The 23,627-nt window shown below is 41.8% G+C and overlaps 1 protein-coding gene across 9 annotated transcripts in view; it reads right to left on the reverse strand.

Moving 5' to 3' along the window:
* The window catches only part of Kmt5b (lysine methyltransferase 5B), a 61,090-nt gene extending 38,049 nt beyond the window's left edge, over positions 1 to 23,041 (reverse strand). For 2 of the 9 annotated variants that reach the window (XM_087205401.1, XM_004852192.4), the window contains exons 1-2: positions 22,605 to 22,821; positions 85 to 320 (exon numbers count right to left, since the gene is read on the reverse strand). In XM_087205401.1, the coding sequence (XP_087061527.1) occupies positions 85 to 244 (160 nt within the window). In that variant the 5' untranslated portion in view covers positions 245 to 320; positions 22,605 to 22,821. Of the gene's footprint in view, positions 1 to 84; positions 321 to 519; positions 673 to 22,249; positions 22,440 to 22,604 lie in introns of those variants that run through there. The other 7 variants (XM_013074822.3, XM_013074821.3, XM_087205400.1 and 4 more) reach the window with 7 other exon arrangements.
* Positions 23,042 to 23,627: the final 586 nt, after the last annotated feature.

Raw genomic sequence — 23,627 nt, forward strand, 5'->3', positions numbered from 1 at the left:
ACAAAAGAAAACACAAATTACAAACTGGCAAGAATTACCGTCCCATATCACAATCAAAGGAGTGATAGTTAAGTGTGTACATACATCTGCTTGACCTCCTCTCAACTGTGTTTCTGCCAGTCTTCAAGGTGTCCTTGCCTGTGTGCTGTAATTTTGATTGGTTCTGCTGATGATCATTAGACAACTTGCCTCCATTCCTCCTGCCATTCACCACCATGTTCTTGGATTCTCCCAACCACTTCATACCCACAGACAGCCTGACCCAGGTGCATTTAGTCACTCTCTTCAAATAGCTTAGAAAATAATTTCAATGTTCTCTCCTAATGGAAACAAAACATGAAGAACAAAACAAAATGGGGAGGTAAATACATGAAAAACCATGCTAAACAGAAACCTAAGCTCCTATGAAAGATACATATGATTAAAATTAACTTAGTAATTAATGTGTCCACTCTTTTAAAGGCCACTTTGCCATGATACCTCTAACACCCCCCGACCCCCCCCGCCATGATATCATACCATGCTCAGGACTACAGCTCCTCCAGACTCTACAGTAACACAGGGACTTGTTCATTCCTTGTGCTTAAAATAGGTGACTACAAAGGGCCGGAAGTGGCTCAGTGGCGCCGCACCTGGCTGGCAAGTGCAAGGTCCTGAGTTCAATCCCCGGTACTAAAAAAAAAAAAAAAAGTTGACTGGCAAAGAGTAGGTGCTCATTAATTATTTACCCTTTTCAGTTACCAATCAATAAGAATCATCTTTGCTCCTTATTATGCTAATACCTAGGTAGAGATCTATAATCTGCTCAAATTACATGTTTTGGTAAGTCTATGAGCTCTGAGTAAACTATCTAAGGCAATTACTGTATCTCCTTTGTCCCAAGGAAAAGAGACCTATGTAAAGCTTTATCTACCAGGATAAGGGACAACTGTCAAGTTAACTACTCATTACTTACACTATAAAGAAACCTACAAACAAAATTTAGCAGAAGGATCAGAGTAAGGAAAGTAAAGGGCTTCACATCTTTTTTGCTGTTAGTCTGAAGTCACTTTCAAGGTATTTGAAGAAACAGTATTTAGATATCAAAATAGTACCTGGTTGGAAATATGTGCTTTACTGTTACTTTACAATGGCCACAAAATTGAAAGACTACTATATATCTGGTAATACATAGGTATCCCTCATAATCTAAATTTTAATTAGCTGAATTTGAAAAAAGAATGGTATGGGTAGTGAAAGGATTCTTATAATTTCAAATGAGGGTTGAGTAGATTGTTCCTAATAGAATGAGAAAAATGATGTTCCTGATATCACTCCATCATGGAATTATGCAAAAGTCAGAATAAAAAGGTCCTAAGATATGAACATATAGAACCTGAGAGCTAAAGGAACTTTAGGAGTACAAGCACAATATCTTCCAATTTACAAATGAAATGGGGGCCATATTCCCATGGCCACAATCAGCCTGCAGCAGAGATGTGAGTAGAACCCAGTACTTTTGCCAATGGATCTTTTAATTAGACCAGACAAGAGATAATTTCTTACTTTTTCACAATCACATGGAAAAGTACAAATGATAAACTTTTTTGGTGCTAAGGACTGAACCTGGTGCCTCATATATGCCAAGTATACCCTACCATTGAGCTATACCCCTATTCCATGAGGTAAATTATTCTGAAATACTCCTAGAAATGCATACCTGGATATGTGTGTAATAATACTCAATACAGACACAAAACACCTATTTTTTACTTAACCTCAGGACTAGATGAATTACTATGGGATAAAATGTGCACCAAGCAACATGCTCAGGTGAAAGGTAGGATATCTGAATGGTGCTGAGTACAGTTTAACAGTCTTTAATATGTACTTTTTTCCTAGGTCCTTTTTATTTAAATTTGATTAGTACTCAACTCTTTTTTTGGTACCAGGGATCAAACTCGGGACCTTGCGCTTGCAGGGCAGGCAGAGGCACCACTGAGCTAAATCCCTGGCTGATTAGTACTCAACTTTGCCTTTTGATTTTCTTAATCCTACAGATATATTGTTGCTTAACTTATACGAAAGGCTAAGTAAAGGGGTGGGGATTTAGCTCAGTGGCACCGCACCTGCCTTGAAAGCACGAGGTCCTGAGTTCAATCCCTGGTACAAAGAAAGGAAGGAAGGAAGGAAAGGAAGGATGGAAGGGAAGGAGGGAAGGAGGGAAGGAAGGAAGGAAGGAAAGAAGGAAGGAAGGAAGGGTAAGTACAACTACATCACATATAAGTGAAAGATTATTCAAATGTTAAATTTTGCCAAATTTAATACAAGACCTCTTGCTGATGATCAAATACTCTATATGTATTTATACATACAGAAAAGGCATAGAACTCAAGAGCAGTACACTTTTTTTTTTTTGGTACCGGGGATCAAACTTGGGTCCTTGTGCTTGCACAGCAGGCGGCGAAACCACTGAGCTAAATCCCTGGCCCCAAGAGCAGTACACTTTTGAAGCATCCAGACACAGGAAAGCTGTGAAAAAACACACCATTACTCTCTTACACCTTTCTCCTCTGCCTGGACTATTACAACCTCTGTCTTTTTTATTTGGCTAATTACTTCAAGCCCTAGCTCAGTATTTAGGTCCTGTATGAAGTTTTCCTTGACTTTCACTGCCAAATCCAGTTGCACGTCCCTACCATAAAAATTAGGTGAAAGCCCTTAAGGTTGCTATTTTTATAACTAATCATTTGCTTTCTTTATTTACAGAGTTCATGAGGTCAAAAATCCATTCTTCTTATCTCTAGCATAACACATAGATCAGAGGCACTCAACTAATGAAAGGATAAGTAAATTAGATTGTGGTTTAAACTACATCACAGACACTCTATTTCTGTATTTTTTTTTTTTGAAACTGTAAATTAAAGTTACTTCCTGACTCTTCAAATCCTCTTTCTCAAGCTGGTCACGGTGCTAAGGGCAGCGAGAGAAACTCCAACACAGGTACAGAAGTGGCAGGAGGACTCAGAGCTACTACCACCAGTGACTTCCCTACCACTGACTACTATGCTTCTGCCTCAGCTCCTAGTAGTTCTACACCTCTAGAGAAAAAGCACAAGGAGAAAGTAAAATGCTTCTTGTCTTTTAGGGAGTACATCATCCTTAGAATGCCCCATATGAGACACACTCATGGATGACTGAAGGTATTTTTTAATCTCTTACGAGTCCTAATTTCCCTCAATGATATGACATAAAATAGACCTATTTGGAATAGAAAAGAGAAACTCAATTTTAGGTAAAAGTAACAGACACACAAAATTTAAGCCATCTTTGGAGAATTACATGGAATTTCAAGCAAGATTCCCACTCAGGAGACACAAAGCAGAAAATTCAGGGTTGACTCAGTAAGTAGTTAATGAGACCCACAAGTGGTACAAACTCCAGTGTGAAACTATTACTCTAAACTGCTTAGTCATTCATTTTGTATCTGTCAGGGTAAAGAACAGAGTAAAAACAGACGGCAAAATTTTATGAAAAATTATGGAATAGAAAGATTACTTTGAGGAAGTCATATATATCAACCTAACATTTTCTGAGAATTAGAAGTTCATCAATAAATCATTTCAGCAGTAGCACATATCAGCCCAGTTCATAAAATACAGACTGAAATACATTTAAAATTATCCATAATTTCAATTAATTGTGGATTAATAATCCAAACCATAACAACTGGGGTCTCTTCTATATTGTGGTCAACTAATTATTGTTTGAACTGAAGATCCCTTAGTGCAGTGGTGGCAAACCTATGGCACATGTGTTGCAGCCAGCTGTTTGTTATCACTAAAATCTCTGTAAGGTTCACCATCACTGCCTTAGTGTAATAGGTACTTCTGTCAATCATGGAATGGGCCTAAATTTCACTAACCTGAATACAACACACGTGTCCAGATACAGCCTAGCACAGACACCAGATTCTCCACATGACCATATGATAGGGGTTAAGATAAAAGCTTTATGGAAGCTCACAAATGAAAATTCTATAAACTCAGTTCTAATAAAGCTATCAGTAATTTTGGGGCTATTTATAAAATTTTAGTTCAAAATGAACATACACTTAAGGGCCGGGGATTTAGCTCAGTGGTTCTGCCACTTGCCTCGCAAAATGAACATACACTATACTAACTACCAGATCACTTGTTCTGCCCAGATGAGTGTGGAAATGTGGGGTGATCTTTCCTTATAGCACCACAAAAGCTAACCTGGGATGGGGATTTAGCTCAGCAGTGCCGCGCCTGCTTCTCAAGTGCAAGGTCCTGAGTTTGATCCTCAGTACTGAGGGGAAAAAAAAAAAGCTAACCTGGGCTGGGGATTTAGCTCAGTGGTTTCACTGCCTGCTATGCAGGTGCAAGGACCCGAGTTCAATCCCCGGTACCCCCCCCCCCAAAAAACTAACCTAAGTCTACACTAGTGTAGACTAAAGAAAAACAGGAGTCAAAGATACTGGCTTCCTGGGTACCAGTCCCCTACCCCTGTACCAAGTCCGTCTGTCCATGTCTTCCCCACCAACCCATCCCCAGAAGTACAATCTTTCTGCCAAGGAACACAGCAGGCTTACAAGGAGATGTCCCCAGGGTCTTCATTTGGTTGGTAATCTCTGAACTAATTGACCACTGGCTATATTTAGATGTAAAAATTACTTCTTCAAATTTATGCAAAACTGGCAGTTACTCCATTCATTCATTCATTCGGTGATACTAGGGATTGAACCCAGGGCCTTTCCAGTGAGCTACAACCCAGCCCTTTTTAAAATTACAGCCCTGGCCTTGTTAAGTCATGAAATTGCCCAGGCTGGTTTTAAACACGATTCTCCTACCTCTGCCTCCCAGAGTACTGAGAGCTTCTACTATTTGCCACCAGTCCTAGCTAGAAAAAAAAAAATTAAAGAAAGGAGTACTGGCAGCTCCAAGTGGCATAATAACTACAAATTTTTCTCTGTTCTGATTTCCCAATATAAAAATGTCAGGAAAGTCATTAGACATCTACTACATTCCAGATACTGCTACAGACACTGAGGTTACAGGAAACAAAACAAGGTTTCTGCCCTCATCTGTGCTTATACAGGTATTCTGCTGGGAGAAAGTACTAGGAAATAATAAATTAGTTAAGTAACTTAATAAATAATTAACAACAAATATCAGCACCTTGGAAAAAATTAAGCAGTTTACAGTGGCAGGGAATGTTCTTATGTAAGAGTTGATGGTGACTCTTTTTTTAAGAGAACTAAGGAAAGTGAATGGAGTTAGTACAACTCCGGGAAAGCATGTACCAGGCACAGGGAGGGTAAGCATCAAGCCCAGGAGCAGCAATGCTCTTGGTATGGCTGAAACGGGGATGGGGGTGGGTGGTGGGCACAGGTTAGTCTGTGAGAAGAAAACATACAACAAAGGGCTTCAGAAGCCACTGCTGAAACTATAGTTATTTACTCCCAATGACATGGAAAGCAGAGAAATGACAGGATCCAACTCAGTTTTAAAGAAAGCACCACATTGGCAGCTTGCTATATGAAGGGTTCACAAATGAATACCTTAAAAAGGTAGCTTCAATGAAGCTACTAATAACCTCCAGGATCAAGAGAAATAGGGAGACCACTTAAGAGAATGCAATAAACTACAAAAAACAAAAACAAAACTAATGGCCTGCAGTAGCAAAGGTGGCAAGAAGTGACTGGTTTAAGGGTCTTTTCTGAAGGTTTTACTCACAGCATTTATGGACAGATTGTGGAGTAAGAGGAAAGAGGACTCAAATGTGCCTTCAAATGGAAGAATGAAAAAAATACTTTGGCAGGTGACAATGACTACAGAAGATTAGGTTCGGCAGGGGTCTAGGCATGGGAGTTTGGTTTTGGTCATTTCTGACATGCTCATTAGTGATCCAAGTGAAGTAGGCAGTTGGATTTAAGGGCTTAGACTACAGTTCAAGGCCAGATACAAATCTAGAATCACAGTAGTCATACTACTTCACATCATGGGACCAGATGAAATCACCTAGGAGTATGGACAAAAGAGATCGAAGTACTAATAATTAGAGATCAAGTTAAGGAGAAAGCAGCACAGGGCAATGAAAAGAAGAAACTAGTGAGGGAGGAGTGCAATCAAGAGTAAACCAGGTACAGTGCTCCAAGGAAGGAGCAGCCAACTTGGGCAAAGGCTGCAGAGGCCCAAAAGGCAATACATGTATCTCTTTTATGAGCCTCAACTCCAGGACAGGATACACCCCTGATGATCTGCAAGTCCTGCACAGAAACCAGAGAACATCCAAAATGGACACATTGTCTCAAACGTGCACTGAGAAAGACAGAGGGGGCTTTTAAGAAATAGATAGGAGGCCCAGGGGATTTAGCTCAGTGGTTTCACCACCTGCTGTGCAAGCACAAGGACCAGAGTTCGATCCCCAGTACCAAAAAAAAAAAAAAAGAAAAAGAAAAAGAAAAAGAAATAGATGGCAAAGAGAAAGAGGAATAGCAAAAGAAGGAAAACTCTCACATTCCAGAAAAGACATATGTAAATTAAATTCAAAGGGTAGGAGATGATGGGAATAAGTTGAGATCAGTATGCCTTTCAGAGGTTTTTTTGTTTTGTTTTTTGGGTTTGTGTGTTAATGGAGATTGAATGCACCATAGGGCCTCATACATATCAGGCAGGTGCTTTACCACTGAACTATATCCCCAGCCCTTTCTATTTTTTATTTTGAGACAAGATCTTGGTAAACTGCCTAAGCTGACTCCAAACTTGATCCTTCTGCCTCAGCCTCTCAAGTAGTGGAACTGAAGAGATGCCTGGCTTCCTTGAGGGTTTTAGGATTTGTGGTAAAAAATTTTTAATAGTTGATTCCCCAGATTAGAGTGACACAGATCATATGAGAGTGCGAACGGGGTGAAATTCCTCAGGGCAATTCTGCAGGGCTTTGCTTCCTCTATTTTTGTCATTGTTCACAAAAGTGATATAACCAAACTCTAAGAAAATACAATTGTGACTGCTCCAAGATGGGCAGAACCATTCCTAAGAGGTTTTCCAACACTGACATCAACAAAAAAGTCACCTTCCTTGGTTTCACTGGACCAATATGTGGGGGAAGAAACATTTCAGATTCTAGAACTGTGCTGATTAATCTTCATTGTCAACTGACTGGATTAAGAGATTCATGGAGAGGTGATTAGTTTGTCACAGTAAAAACCCTTTTAGGAGCTTATAGCTGAATGGGCTATAAGGAGGTGGAGTCTACTTGGAGGGTGAGACACGGGGTGTGACAATGGGGACTCAATTTGGTCCTTGGTCCCTACCTCTCCAGCTCTTCCCTTGCTCTCTGCTTCCTGGCTGTCCTGGGTTGAGCAGCTTACCTGTGCCACACCCTTGCATAATCCTGTTTCTGCCTTGGAGCCAGTGAACCATGGACTAAACTGTCTGAAACTGTGAATCAAAACAAACCTCTCCTCCTTTAAGTTGTGGAAGCCAAGGCCAGGGATTTACCTCAATGGTGCTGCCACCTGCCTCACAAGCATAAGGTCCTGAGTTCGATCCTCTGTACCCAAAAAACCAAAAAAAAAAAAAAAAAAAAAAACCCACAAGTTGTGGAAGCCAGGTATTTTGTAGCAGTGACAGGAAAGCTAACCAATACAAGTACATACCAAACAAACATAAAAGGAGGCAGCTTAGAATCAATGTAAAATGTATTGAAAAACTGCTAAAATAAGAATTACATTTAGAGGGGAAAAGATTTAAGGAATTAAAGAGGAACAAAGGTGCGGTGGCACATGCCTGTAATGCCTGTGCTATGGGAGCCTGAGACAGGAGAATCCCAAATTTGAGTCTAGTCTGGGCAATTTAGCAATTTCACAAGACTGTCTCAAAATAAAAAAGGGGCGGGCATGTAATGCAAAAGCCCTGGGTTCAATTCCAAGTACCACAAAAAGAAAAAAAACGAGTTAAAGAGAAAACTCTTAATCATACCACTTAAGTTAAAAAAAAAAAAAAAAAAAAGCACCATACTCACCACAGTAGCTTTGAGGGAATGAGATAACTTAGAAATATTTTTCTCCCAAACTTCTCTTTATAATCAGGAAATCTATAATCATGGGTGAAAAGCACCTCAATACTTTTATTTGTTTTGGGTTTTTTTTGGTACCGGGGATCAAACTTGGGACCTTGTGCTTGCGAGGCAGGTGCCGGAACCACTGAGCTAAATTCCCCGGCCCAGCACCTCAATACTTTTAACAAGTTTCAAAAGAAAGCAGAATTGTTTCACAGGAAACATGCTTGGATCACCTATGCCTGCTCTATGCTCAGCAGTGTCGGCTCTTCAACAAAAATCAATGCCCTTCTATCTTTCCACAACCCCTTCATAGGATTATAAATTATTGAGAGAGAGGGACGGAGGGGAGGGACAGAGGGAGACAGAAAGAGGCGGGGGGGGGGGCGGATAGAGGCAGGCAGACAGAAAGAGACAGACACACATACAGAGATAAACTAGGGATTGAATTCAGGGCCTTCGCTCTGAATTATATCTTTAGCCCTTTCTATTTTTTGAGATTGGGTCTCATTAAGTTGTCCAAGTTGGTCTTGAACTTGCAATCCTCTTGCTTTAACCTCCCGAGGCTCTAGAGGATACTACAGATGTGCACCACCACCATGCCTAGCAGTAATTTTTAAGTTAAAAGCTTGTGCCAAACTTGAACTCTAGTTTCAACTTTTTTTTTAACTGAACAGTAGTTTTTTGCTTAACGTCTTACACAAACCAGGATTCTAAAAATCTGTCAGAAAAATTAAAATGATTCTGAATGACTACCAAGAATTTTAACCTAATTTCTGTGACATTACCAAGAACTCTCTAACTAGTTCAACATGTTGGTCTTGTCTACAGATAGTTTATAGTTTATCTTAGAGAAATTACCAGTCAGAAGGAAGTGAACACCCAAGTGGTTGAAACAGAAAAGTTAACACAAATTTTTAAAAAGCAGATGCTAACTTGTTATAGGACTTATGGAACTCTTTATTCAGAAGAGCAAGCAAAATATTTTTCAAAGTGATTCTGCTACAATTTGTCAAGAAAGCAATTCAATAAGCCAAACAGTTAATAATGCTCTCTCTGGAGACTGAGATCATACGCAATTTTTTTGGTGGGGGGGAAGATACTGGGAATCAAACTCAGGACCTTGCACTTGCGAGGCAGGTGGTGGCACCACTGAGCTAAATCCCCAGCAATTTTTATGTGGGATATGTTCAGCTTTTCAAAATGAACATGTATTACTTTTGACACAGAAAGATAAAGATGTACATGTGAAAAGGAAAAGTAAAGCAGGCTGAAAACTTTCAGCACAGAGCCCTTGCACTTGGGATGCTGCCAACTTGCTCCCCAATCCTTGCCCAACCCCACTTACCAAACCTCATATATGTCCTTTTTATTCACTTTAACCCCTTACATTTTTCATCATGGTACTTATTACAACCATACTCATTTCTTTGTGTTATCATTTTATGACATTTTCTTCCCCACTGTAGTGTAAACTAGCTAAAGTACACCTTCATATCACTGGAACACAGCACAAGGCCTGAAGTACTACAGGTCCATTCATATTATACCCTCTTTCTCATCCCAAACCTAACTGCTGCTAATGAACTCTACTGGTTATTAGAGCTTTCTCCCAAATCTAAAATTACAAAAGAATTCTACAATATATCAAAAAATTCCAAATCAGTCTACCAATGGCTATTCCAAGTCCGCTTGTAATCAGTATATATCCAAGGCCCTATGGAATCCTAAGGTAGTATTTTTAGTGATTAGGTTAAAATAAGAAGTCCTGCAAAGCTGTCAGAAGCATGTGTGATCAATATTTCAATATAATACTATAATATAGTTTGACAGGGCAATTGGTCAGTTGCCAATTTGTTAGAAAACTACCATGAATTTATCTTTATACTGAAACTTTACAACTTACAAATAACTGACCCTCACTTTAGAGGCTAGAGGACTTGCCAGAGTAGTTCAACTAGTGCTAGTGGTATGAAAGGAAAAAAGCTGTGGAGTTTTTTATTTCTGTAAATGCACAATTATGCCTCTATGCAAAGCAGAGCTGTCACTATAACACTGAAGCTGTCACACTTATTCAAATGCTAACTGGGTATCTAGCATCATCATTTCAGTAACAAAGAACAGGTCCCTGTACACTTGTAAAATAATGACAAATGTCATTCCTGGTTTCCTTTTCTAGCTTTTGTAGAGCCAATCTCAAATACATTTTCCTTTAGTGAATTCAACAGCTCTCCCAAGCATTCTCAGAAGGTGGTGATGCCCTCATTTGGACCACCAAGAGAATGGACTCTGAAACCAAGAATACATCTTTTCTCCCCGATAGGGGTTGGTACTGAGCCCATGGCCTCAAGCGTGCTAAGCAAGTACTCCATCATTGAGTTACTTCCACAGTCCTTTTTATTTTATTATTTTATTTTTAAAATAAGTTTTATTTTATCCCATTCCCCCCTTCAAGTCCCCTCCCCTCCCTATGTACAAAAGCTTTGCTTCCATTTTTTTCCTTCCATTTTTTCACTTTCTTGTCCCTTCTTTTTTCCCTCCCTCCTCCTTTGTACTCTTTCCCATTTGAACACTTTCATCCCATTTCCCAATTCGCAACATTTTATTTTATTTTATTTATTTTTTGGTACCGGGGATCAAACTCTGGATCTTGCGCTTATAAGGCAGATGCCACTGAGCTAAATCCCCAGCCCATCAACATTTTATTTTACTTTATTTTTTATTTATATATTAATTGGTACATTTTAGGTATACATTTACATTTATCATTGGGTGTTTGTACCTGAACATGATGCATCTTAGTTCTTATTTTTTTTCCCCATTACCTATGCGCCCTTCACCCCTACCACCCTTCCCTATTTACATAGATTTCGTTTCCATTTTTTTTTTTTCTTTCTCATAATTTTTCCTTTCCTTTCTTCCCTTTCCCCTTCCCCTCCCGCCACCCCTCCACCTTTGGACCTTTTCCTATTTCAAATTATCAATTATTTGTTTTAATCATTTTCATCCTTATTTACATTTTCAGTTTCTCACACTAGAGATACTATTCGGTATTTACACATGTTTGTCCTATTTATTTCACTTAAAGAGTATGGCCTCAATATGCATCTATTTAGCCATAAAGAGTCTAGTTTCTCGTTCTTTATGGCTGAGTAGTACTCCATTTTATAAAAAAACCCACATCTTCTTTATCCAGTTTCCAGTTGATGGGCACTTGGGCTGTTTCCAATCCTTAGCTATTACAAATTGTGCCACTATAAACATAGGTGCACATATATCGCTGTGGTATGATTCTTTTAATTCTTTAGGGAAGATACCCAGTAGGGGAATAGCTGGGTCAAATGGGACTCCAGCCCTAGTTCTTTGAGGTATCTCCATACGGATTTCCACAGTGGTTGCACCAGTCTGCACTCCCACCAACAATGGAGAAGGGTTCCTTCCTCTCCACACCCCCACCAGCATTTGTTATTGGTTGATTTCTTGATAGCAGCCATTCTTTGTGGGGTGAGGTGGAATCTCAGTGTTGTTTTCATCTGCATCTCTCGAATGACCAGTGAACATTTTACTTTTTGAAGTGCAGTCACATAAAGTTGCTCAGGGCACCCTCAATTTTATTGTCTCAGACTCCCAAGCAGCTGGGATTACAGGTATGCACCACCATACCTGGCTGACACCAAGAATACTTTATAGTGCTTCACTCACAGTCCTTTCAGGAGAAAAAGATGGCTAGAGATACTATCACTAAATTTTGAAAAACACTGGCCATAGTAAATTGATCTAATTACTCTAAAAGAGACTGTAGCAGACTGAAAAATGGCCCCAAATTAACCAGGTTCTAATCTCTGGAACCTATAAGTGTCATCTTATAAGGAAAAGGGTCTTTGAAGTGCTGTTAAATTAAGGATTTTATGATGAAAGACACTATCCTGGATTATCCGAATAGGCCTTAAATGCCATCATAAATGCTGATGGAAGAGAGAGGCAGGAGGAGACAGGACGACACACAGAAGTGGAGAGGCAGAGACTGGAGTGATGTGGCCACAGGGAAAGGAATGCAACCGTCACCTGAAGCTGAAGATGGCAAAGAAAGATTCTCTCCTAGGCAGCAGCCCTTCCCATACCTTGATATGGACCCAGTGAAACTGAGAGAATACAGTCCTGTTGTTTTAAGCTACTAATTATGTGGTAATTTGTTACAGCAGCCACAGGAAACTAATATACAGGCCAGGGTAGAAGTACTTTACAACTATCAGACTCCTGAGATAACATAAAATTCCAACACATGTATGAAAAATATTTAATATATCTTTTAAAACAAGGCACTTAAAACAACTTTAAAGTTATTTCCCCCTTCAACTGCAGGTAAGAGACACAATTACAGACTAATAGGTATTTTTAAAAACAAAGCTGGTCTTCCAATCACACAGCTTATTACTATAGTAAGCCCGATAACCATAATTCTCCTTAGATGTGCTATAATTGGACATTATTTATATAAAAAGTTACAGGGCCAGGGATATAGCTCAGCAACGCTGTGCCTGCCTGGCAAGCTTGCAAGGTCCTGAGTTTGATTCCTGGTACCAAAAAAAAAAAAAGGTCACAATAAAAGCTATTTTGATAAAAATTTTCATTTAGCAAAACATCTTAAACAGCAAAACACCCACTACTGGTAAGGTTATGATCGGACTTTTGCAATATTTGCCATAGATGTACAGTTGGACAAGTAATGAATTCCACTCTAATTGCCTCACTTCAGAAAATATTGCTTCATATGAAGTTTCTCATGTTCTCACATTTGTTATATTTTACAATGAAGGAGCTCATATAAGAAAGATTTCACATCTCCCAACAGTGAACCTAGGGCCTTATGAATACTAGGCAAGTGCTCTACCACTGCACTATATCCCTAGTCCCTTTTTTTTTTGGTACTGGGGATCAAACTCGGGTCCTTGCGCTTGCACAGCAGGCGGCAAAATCTCTGAGCTAAATCCCCAGCCTTCCTAGTCCTTTTGAGACAGGGTCTCATTAAGACACTAAGTTGTAGAGGCTAGGCTACAACTTGTGATCTTCCTGCCTCAGCCTCTTGAGTAGATGGGATTAGAGGCATGCCCCACAAGCCTGGCTCAGTAGGGTTTTTTTGTTTTGTTTTTTTGGTACCGGGGATCGAACACAGGTCCTTGCGCTTGTGCAGCAGGAGGCGAAACCGCTGAGCTAAATCCCCGGCCCTCAGTAGGTATTTTTAAAATAAAGATTTTTTTAGTTGATATGGTTATATGGAGCAAAACCACAAGCCCCCTACATAAAACAAAAATACCTATTTATCTATCTCTACACCTGACACCTAGTAGGCACCTATAAATAAAAATCAAAATGTTTCCTTTGTTACTATTTCCTGAGATCCAAACATTTCATTTTTCTAGAAACCTATGCCACCTGGTGCCAAATATCTGTAAGTGCAACCCTAAGAGCCCACAGTTCCTCAGAGAATAGTCAATTCCTACTGGACAGAGGCTGAGGGAAAACTTCCAAAGGTGATTCTTCTTCTAGTACTCTCTAGTAGTGTGACCAAGTACAAGTCACTTAACCTTACTGACTCTCTAGGTATGGCACACAGACTGAACTAACAGTAGTTGCTATTAAAGGTCTCCAACTGCCTCCTTTTTTCAAATAGGCAAAAGCAAAGAGGGCCAGATACACTCACTCCATTCTTCAACTTACAACTCTCACAAGGGGAAAATAAATCATCTCTAATTTTTAAAAAGTACAAATTTTGGGACAGGGATTTAGCTCAGTGGTTTCACCGCCTGCTGCGCAAGTGCAAGGACCCGAGTTAGATCCCCGATACCAAAAAATATATATAAAAATTTTCAAGAGAATGAAAAAGGACCTGGGGTACTAATTATGTTAAATGGGAATCCTATTTTCCTTTTCCTATCACTCCTTAAGAGGAGTGTTTCCGCCACCTGCCCTGCAAGCGCAAGGTCCTAAGTTCAATCCCCAGTACCAAAAAAAGAGAAGGAATGTGATTTCACCAACAACATACCTAATTAAAAATCATACCAAACTATACCAAATTACACTACACATAGCAGAGAGACTACAGATTTTGTTAGAGTAGAATTTTGTCAGTTGCATATCCATTAAAACATTATTTTTCTCTGATTGTAACTCCATCTTTTTTTTTGTACCGGGGATTGAACTCAGGTCCTTGCGCTTGATAACTCCATCTTTTAAAACAATTAACAAATCATAAAAGCTCCATTCTTTTTTTTGGATACTGGGGATCGAACTCAGGACCTCGCACTTGCGAAGCAGGCTTGGTGCCACTGAGCTAAATCCCCAGCCCAATAGCTCCATTCTTAAGGCTTTCTATGTTCATTCTATCATTTAATTCTTGCACTTTGTAAAGTAAGTAGTTTGTCCTTGTATATACAGGTGAGAGGCTGGAAATTTTCCTGAACTGTGCTGTAGAAAAGATTTCTCTGGTGGAAGGACGTGAGATTAAAGGCAGACAAACCAGTTAAGGTAAATGCACAGTACCAGTGATCGGAAACAGAAAAGCTCTGGTGTTTAAGATATAAGCGTGATAAAATGTGGCAAACAACTTAAGTCTAAAATCTCTAGTGGGGGCAAAAGTTTCAGTTTAAAAGACTACAACATTGCTGTTAACAGAATTTGGGAGTTGGACTTAACTGTGGGAAGAAGGGCACTACTCAGGTAAAGCTGTCCTGCAATGTCATATCTCAGGGGAGAAGTGAAGGCTGTGAAGAGATTAACATTATGAATAGGACTTCATAATTTATTGGGTACTGCAACATTATCTCAACTCACTGCAAAAAGAAAAAGGCTCAGGGAGGTAAGTTACTTGTCCAAAGTAATTCACTTCTGATAAAATACTGTGCCACCAGTAATACACAAAACCAAAAATATTCTGAGCCTTATTATGGGCAGTTAAATGAAAAGGAAAAGGAAAGAGATTAATGAAGGAAATAAAAAGATGAGCAAGAGACAACACTGGCACTGGGAGAGGCAGCCAAGTCTTGCAAAGCAGCACTCTCATGTGTGAGAGAGTATGTGTGAGAATATGCGCTGCTACCTACCTTGCTCAGTGTCCAACACATGGCTGTCTGATAAAGATACCAATGAGGATCTGAATGCCCAAGGCCTGGTAACAGAGGGAAATCACCTCCTAGCTCTAACATTCCGAGTATTATTTCACAGTATTAGTTGCTACAATTCAGGAACCATGCCAATCACTTCACTTTCATCATATCTATTACTCACCACAGCCCTTTAACACATACACAATATTACTATTGTCATCCCAACTTTACTAACAAGGAGAATAAGCCTTAGAGAACTAGGAAAAAAATTCAGCTAAGGCCAGGCTGATGGGCTGTACATTTTCAACATCATATAAATACAGGAAAGCAATACAATTCTGACTCAAAATTTTAAGTACACTCAGCCCCATATTTGAAGAGTAAGACTCTAGAACAGGAAAAAAAAAAAGACTCTAGAACAGAATTGACACAGTTCTTGATTTTCTGGAGTTCTTGGTACAGTGAGGGAAGAGAGACAATTCAATAAGCATGTAACTATAAATTCCGGTAAGATCTATAAGGGAAACAAACAGGATGGAGACAGAATCATGCAGCAATGGACTTTGGGTTGGAAGACCTGAGAAAAGAAATCAAAAGATTTTTAAATATGAAAAAAAGATTTTAAAATATGAAAATGTATTAAAATGCATTTTTGTAAATATAAAACGGATCACCTTTTTGGGGGTCAAAAACACTCTTGCTATCATGTTTCCATTTACCAAACAAATATTCTGAGGTGACTGGTTTGTCTGAACCTTTCAAAGACAATGAAGGAGGTCTGTTTATGTTTCTTCCTTTTTTTTTTTTTTAAAGGGGGAGAGATAGTTTCCTGTAGCTTCTCTAACCCTAGACTTCACTGGCTGAAAAATCAAGCTCCCCTTTACTTCTCAGTGTGTGTGTGGGTGCTCTACTTCCTAAGAGCAAACCGGTTTTCTTTTAAAAATATGTACTTCTGGGCCAAGGATTTAGCTCAGTGGTTTCGCTGCCTGCTTTGCAAGCACAAGGACCCAAGTTCGATACCCGGTACCAAAAAAAAAAAAAAAAAAAAGATATAAAAATATGTACTTCTCCACATGGTGCAACATAAGCATTTCCTTGAAGGCAAAAATATTCCTCAGATGTCATTAAGACATATCAGATACTTCACCTTGTTATATAAATCAGACACAGTGATTCATTCTGCAAACTTAGAATCCACTCCAATATTTATCCAGAGCCTGCAGGGAGCCACTGGGCACTGTTCATGGTGCTGGAAGATCAGCTGTGAACAGGCAACACCAGAGGGCGCACAAGAGCTTCTGCTGTCAGGAAAATCAGGCAGGACTACTACTATACTTGGAAAATGAGGGATCAAAACCCAAGAGAATCACGTGAAAAAAAGAGGTATCTAAAGGACAGGACAGAAGTGTGCAGAACAGGAAGCAGAATGACCCTTCAGTGAAGGAAGCTTCTGTGTAAAGCCTGAGAGGCAATCCTGGAGTCCTTAGCAACCAATCTGCTGACCAAGTTTTCCTGTAAAAGAGGCACAAGCTAGAATACAGGCACCGTAACATCTATATCAGGAGTTACACTATTTCACATTAACATGCACAACTAAGGACTCTCCAGCTCAGCAGCCTTATGACACAGATGAAACAGGTATTGTGTATCACTTAGAAATGACAAAGCTAAAGCTCAGAAATAAGTTGCTTTCCTGAAGTCAAACTGCTGTTAGGGAAGGCTAGGTCTAAAACTCCTGTGTTTAAAACTGCCTTATGAAAAACAAAACAAGGGCTGGGGATTTAGCTCAGTGGTTTCGCTGCCTGCTGCGCAAGCACAAGGACCCAAGTTTGATCCCCAGTACCAAAAAAAGAAAAAACAAACAAAACCAAAAACAAACAAACAAAAAACCCCTGCAGTGTGGAGTTCACTACAATACTTAAGCCACACGTCTCATCTCTAAATGAAAAGGTTTATCACTGCCATGATCCCTAGATCCATTTACTTTTTTCTTTAGTGTGTTAATAAAGTAAGGCATCTTACAGAGATTCAACTGTTAAGCAAGAGCAATAGAGGTCTTAAGAATCAGGCTTTTTAGCCAAAAATGATGATATGTCAGTAACCATACTTAATCTGAAAGGTGAGGCAGGAAGATCAGAAGTTTGAGGCAAGCCTCAGCAAATTAGCAAGAGCCTGTCTCAAAAAATAAACAGGGACAGAGCTCAGTGGTAATGCTTGCCTGGCATGTACAGGGCCCTGGGTACAATCTCCAAGATTGTACTCTCCCCAATCAGGTTTTTGGGACCACTGATATAAGATGATCTCTCAATCTAAAACCCAACCAATTGTGAAGTATTGCATCAGTTTTTTTTCAGTTTTTTAAATTAGTACATGTATGCAGTACATAAAGATTACATTCCTCTTGGGGAGTTGGTTCACACATACACAACTTAATTCTTTAAGTATCTATCTTATCAATTTAATGATGTTTCAGCCGAGCATGGTGGTGCTCGCCTATAATCCCAGCACTTGGGAGGCTGAGGCAGGAGGACCACCTAGAATTTCAGGCCAGCCTGAACTACATAGTAAGACCCTGTCTCAAAAAAAACCCAAACAAGATGATGATAATGTTTCAAAAGAGAAGGTAAACTATAAGAAACATGCAGATAAATTAAACCAATTAGAAAGATGTCAAACTTTGATTAAAATAGTTCTTAGAAGCGAGAAAATAAGACAGAGAAAAGAGAAAGTATAGTTTAGGATTGGAAATGGCCTCAGAAATTAAAGTTTGGTCATTTTACAGAAATGGAGACTTGGCCTTATTAATGTCTTTTACAAATAGTGACAGCAGACACTGGAAAATAGGTTATTGATTCTTACTCCAAAGGCCTTTCAATTATTCCCCAAATTATACTTATATACAGCAGTCAACATTTATATACTGTCCTAGATCCGCATAGTGTTTGAGTTTGTCTCATATAGACACCAGCTCAGGCTGCCTGTGGCCAGAGGCGGTGTGTGGCCAAACTGGTTTAGTTGTCCTAAGAAAGCTTTGGCACCTTAGCAAAAGAATGACAACACAAAATGTAACTTACAGGATCAATGGCTGTGGAAACTAGTGACATTTTTCCCTGTTTGTGAGAGAATATTTTAGAGATGAGGAAGGTCACTATTAGGGTACAAACAGTTTCTGGTCCCATCACCTGCTAAACAGATGAAATCTACTCACTCTAATAACTGACTCTGAACAATATGGGATCAAAATCAAAGAGCTTAAAGAAAAGCGCTATTGTCAGAAGTTAAAATGGATTTATAAAAATACACTGGGCTGAGTCTACTGTACAGATGGATTCTCTCCGTAGCACGCCCTTAAAATAGTAAAACCCTGTAATGCATTTAAAATAAGACTGCACAACTAAAATTTGGGAACATATCTTTTGAACAGAACAAGTTATGTTTGTAAGGGAAAAGCATTTTCTTTAACTTGATCAAGGCAAAGTGAAATTCAGATCATGCTCATAAATAAGCACAGGGTTAGATATTGGTCAGGCACAACCTTTTCTCTCAACTGACACTTCTAATACAGGAAACACCAAATTATGGAGAAGAAAAGAAATAGAACTAAATAAAAAATGATTTGTAAGGTGTGTGTATCTGTGTATGCACGTGCAGTTGGTAGAATTCAAAGGAAGCTGTTAAACCTTCCCCAATTAAAAGCTTGCTGACTAGGAACCCTTCTTTGTACAGCATGTTCCATGAAACTTGGCCACTAAAAATGCAGGGTTGTATTTCAGATTTCAAACTTAAAGCTTTGAAAGTATGTTTTAAAATTTCAAAACCAACAGTCTATCTAAGAAAGAAATCACTTTCCAAAACACTTGCATTTTAACTTCATCAGCTAGTCATAAGTTTTATAATCAGTAATTTTGATTTGTGCATCTTATAGCAATTAAAACCATTTTTTCTACACCAAGTCAGTAAAACAAGTTTGAAAGTTACATATTACACATAAAACTAATCTCTACTGCACAGTTAGCTATGTCTGAAATACAACCACACCATTCAGAAATATAATTAATCTCTTCCTGTGTTTATTTTATACCACATAACCAACATTGTGACCTAGTACAGGGAAGACGTATGGTTCGTTCATTCATTGTACTGGGGAGGGAAGACATATGTTTGGTTGGTTGGTTTTGTGGTACTGAGGATTGAACCCAGGGCCTTTACACTGAGGTACACCCCCAGCCTTTTCTTATTTTTGAGACGGGGTCTTACCAAATCATTAAGTTGCTCAGGCTGGGTTCAAACTTGCAATCTTTCTGCTCCTCCTCAGGTTCCCTGAGTGCTAGGTTTACAGTCATGCACCACTGCACCTGCCTGATGGTACCTATCTTTAAAAGTGTGCAGAACACACTTAACAATTAGCATGTTCTAGGGCTGACATAGTCCTGGAAGCCCTACCCTTGGAGGAGGATTCTGGTGAATGAAGAAAGTAATGGTCATGTAACGTTCACGAAAGCAAAAAATAATAGAATGATAGTGATTTATTTGAAAGGATTTGCTCCACAAGCTGTGGGAAGGGCATTCCTGAGCATAGGGAGCTGCTCAGATGCCCCCCCCACACACACATTTTTGTCACACAACCTGGCCACATTCTTGGGCCTTATAAACCCACAAATTGATACTCATGTAGGGAGAATCAGATTTAATCCCAGATTTATATGACCCAAGGGAAAAGTTACAAACCAATACCTTCATGAAATATTCTGCTCAAGGACTCACAAACACCCATGTACTTCTTCATGTTCGTATCTCCCTATCCTTCCTGTGGTTTTGTCCATATATACATATATATATATATCCATCCCCCCCCCAGCCCGCTTTCCCCAGTATTGTCCACTGATATCTGCTACAGGGACAGAAGAGTTCAGAGCATAGCAGTCCAGTGTGTCCAAAGCAACAGATGAAAGTGCAGGTGAGAGAATAGTTGGGGGAAGAAAAGAGAAACGATTTTGAAACAGTTTGGTTTCAAAGATTATGAGTAAAGAATGGAAGACTCTGGCATAGTTGCACACACTTGAAATCCCAGCTACTTGGCAGGCTGAAACAGGAGGAACGAAAATTCTACGCCGGACAGAGCAATTTGGCAACACCCTGTCTCAACATAAAAAATAAAGGGGGCCAGGGATGTAGCTCAGTGCTTTCTGGGTACTGCAAAAAGCAACAAAAAACAAAAAACTCTACTTTCCTCTTTAAGAATACTGTAATCCCAGGCCAGGGATTTGGCTCAGTGGTGCTGCACCTGCCTGGCAAGAGCAAGGCTTGGAGTTCAAGTCCCGGTACTGGGGGAAAAAAATACTGTCTTCCTTTCACTCTCAAAACTAAATTGTTTAAATAACAATGTTTTCAAGTAACACTAGAATGGACAAATTTTGAAAAACTAAATACAAACTATTTAAATTTGACAAGTTGGAAATTAACAAATTGTTAACAATAGATAATTCATTAAGTATCTACTGGGCATCTAATCCGTACCTGCATCTGGGCAAACAAGATAAAAACTAAAACTCACAAAGCTCACAAGAAAACTAAGTGAGTGAACAAATAAACAAACCAGTACAACGCAACGTTAATAACTGCTTCGGGAGCACAGCAGAAGGTGCATTCTCCTGGGTGGGCCAGTCCCTAAATGTAAGAGAGGGTGCCACCAGCCAGCAGGCAACATTCTTGGAGGGCCTTTCTGAAGCATCCGTGTACACTCTGGAAGGAAATGGGCATATGAATGCTGGACTGGACATGACCAAAAGTCATCAGGTACAAGAAACTGGCGTAGCTGGAGCTTGGTGGAGGAAGTAGAATGTAGAATGCTCAGAGTAAAATCTCAAAAATGGGCTAGAGTCCCCCACACGTGCAAGATTAAACCGTTTGTGGACTTTAACCTTGGAATACAGGGGCCTTCAACAAGGGCAGGGTCACATCTGCGGTTGAAGTTGTTAAATCTTTGGCTACACAATAAATGTGTATCGATAGCAAGTAATTCTTCAAGTGTGTACTTCAACGTGCAGAAATCATCTGTGATTATTTCAGGCCAAAATTACTTCCTCCCTTTTAAAACGACTTATGTTTCTGCTACTAATTACAGTACCAAAAATTACAGGAGTGCTCTCAATAAATATCAAAGACTGAAGGGGAAAAAGTGACAGCTGGTAACAGCTTCATCTAATGACACTACCCTGAAACCTTCATACCCATAAGGCCACACTTACTAAAGTCTGTATCAAAATCATGTCCAGCTGAAAAGAATCGATCAAATTAATTCATCTCCCACTATTTTAGATAAAACTTCTCCCTTAGAGCAAATTTCATTAAGTTCTTAAAACTAACTTCAAAGAACACATTGTCACTGCCCTGGATTCCTACTTTCACCGCTCCAGGAATCGTAAGCTACAGCTCCAGAACCGGGCCAAATGAGCCTACAGACAGGGAATTTCTCGGCGCCCCACTAGTATCCACACCTCGGTCTAGCAAGAAGGATCAAGTTATCACTTTGAAAACAGGTTCGTTCCCCCTCCTGGAGATGCGAGTGACCTGGGGCACATCTCATCTGGGGGTGTGTGTGGTAGGACCCACAGCACCGCGGGACCAGGGGAGGGACAGCAAATAGCACAAAGGGAAGGGAGCGACGCGGGGATGCCAGGCCGGGGGAGGGGACGCAGGCGGCCGCAGGACGCGCTCGGAGGACACTCGGAAGGAGGCTCGGGCCAAAACAAAAACAACAGAAAGTTCAGCGCGACGGTGGTAGCAGATTGGGCGAGCCCGTTCACGGCTGCCCATTGGAGAAGAGGAAAAACAGAGTCCCCCAATCGCAAGCGGCGGGGCTGCTCCCCTCGTGCAGCTGCGGCCCGACCCCGGCTCTGCCCGGCGGCCGCTACCGCTCCCTTCCGGCCGCGGCCACCACTGCAGGCCGTCCGTCCCGCAGCCCCGCCCCGCGGGCCGCTCGCCCCGACCCGGCCTGGTCCCCGCTCGGCCACCGCGACCCCTCACGCTCACGCCCCCGCCCGGCCGCCCGGCGCCGCAGCCGCCCGCCTTCTCCGGCTCACCGCTACCGGCTGCTGCTGCTCGGTCGCGTCCGAGGCCCCGCTGCCCGGCCGCTGCGATGGGAGGGGGGGAACCCGCGCTGCCGGGCCACCTTCCCGTTTCCTCAGAAAATTAATCACCAAAAAATAATTCCACAAAATAATGGAGAGTAAAATTCAAGATGGCGGCGCTAACCGTAGCACCACTCGCTCCATCCGCAGTGGGCAAAAAGGAGTCCCGCCGGCTGCGGGGGGGGGGGGGCGCCCCCACCCGGCTGCCCCCGCCGCCGCCGCCGCGGCCCCGCGCCCGCGCCCCCGGCCCCGGCCTGCCGCCCTCGGCCGCCCCCGGCCGCCCCCGCCCCGCCGCTCGGGGTCTCACCTCCACCTTGCGCGCAGCCGCGCGGTCCGAAAAGCATCCGCCGCCCTCAGGGGCCGCGTCCCGCCTCCTCGCGCCGCGTGGTGCCTCCTTCGGTCACCCGGTGTCCTCACCTCATAGCCCCAGAGCCTCACCGTCCGCGTCCCAGACGCGTCGCTGCCCACGGTGAGCCACCCGGACACCGCCCGGGTCCGGTGGAAGGACACGAAAAGGAGTCCGTGACCGACGGCGGAGGGACACCACGTCGGCAGCTGGCGTGCGCGCTCCCGTCCGGCGCTGGCCTCCGCGGTGACTTCGACGGGATTTTGTGAGGTGAGGTGGAAGCACGCCAGGGAGAAATAAGTTCCTCGCCGGCGGCTCCCGACGGCGGAGGCACAAGAGCGACTTTCGAGAGAACGAGTCGCGTCGTTGCCGTCGCTTCGTCTCGCAGCGGAGGGATCGCGCGAGCGTCGGGACGAGGATCCCTCCGCCTCACTGCCCTTTAAATTGGGGTGGAGGCGGTGCCGCCGCGCGCCTCGCGGGCGCCATCTAGTTCTCGAGTTGTCTTCGCCGCCCGCCGCCCTGCAGGGCCCCGCGTGCGCCCCAGGGCCCTCGAACACCTGCACCTACCAGGGACAGCTCCCGAGCCCGGACTCTGGGGGGCAGCCCAGGGCGCCGGGGACGCTTCTCGCCTACTGCGTCTTCTGGTTGCTTCGAGGGGAGGTGGCCCGGGAAGGCGAGTTTCTTTGTTGTGGGAATGGGTGTCGCTGGGAGCAGATACACCCTTAAAGACCATGTGGGCATCCCGAGCACTACAACACGGGAGGAGGGGAGGGAGGGAGCGTGCGTTGGTCAGGCCGCTCCTTGCTGTCAGCCAGCCGTTTCTTAAGCACCTACTGGGTGCAACCTCTCCATGATACCGTGTTATTTCCGCCTCTGTCCCTTCTTGCCCTCTTGGAGCACCAGAAAGGCGGCCGAGTCCTCAAGGAGTTTAGGCAGTGAAAGAAAATACTAAGTGGCTTGCACTCAAACCCAGGGATATTATTC

Source organism: Heterocephalus glaber, unplaced genomic scaffold (genome assembly GCF_053883595.1).
Source record: "Heterocephalus glaber isolate CG9 unplaced genomic scaffold, H.glaber_assembly_v1.0 deba00000594, whole genome shotgun sequence".
NCBI classification, from domain to species: domain Eukaryota; kingdom Metazoa; phylum Chordata; class Mammalia; order Rodentia; family Bathyergidae; genus Heterocephalus; species Heterocephalus glaber.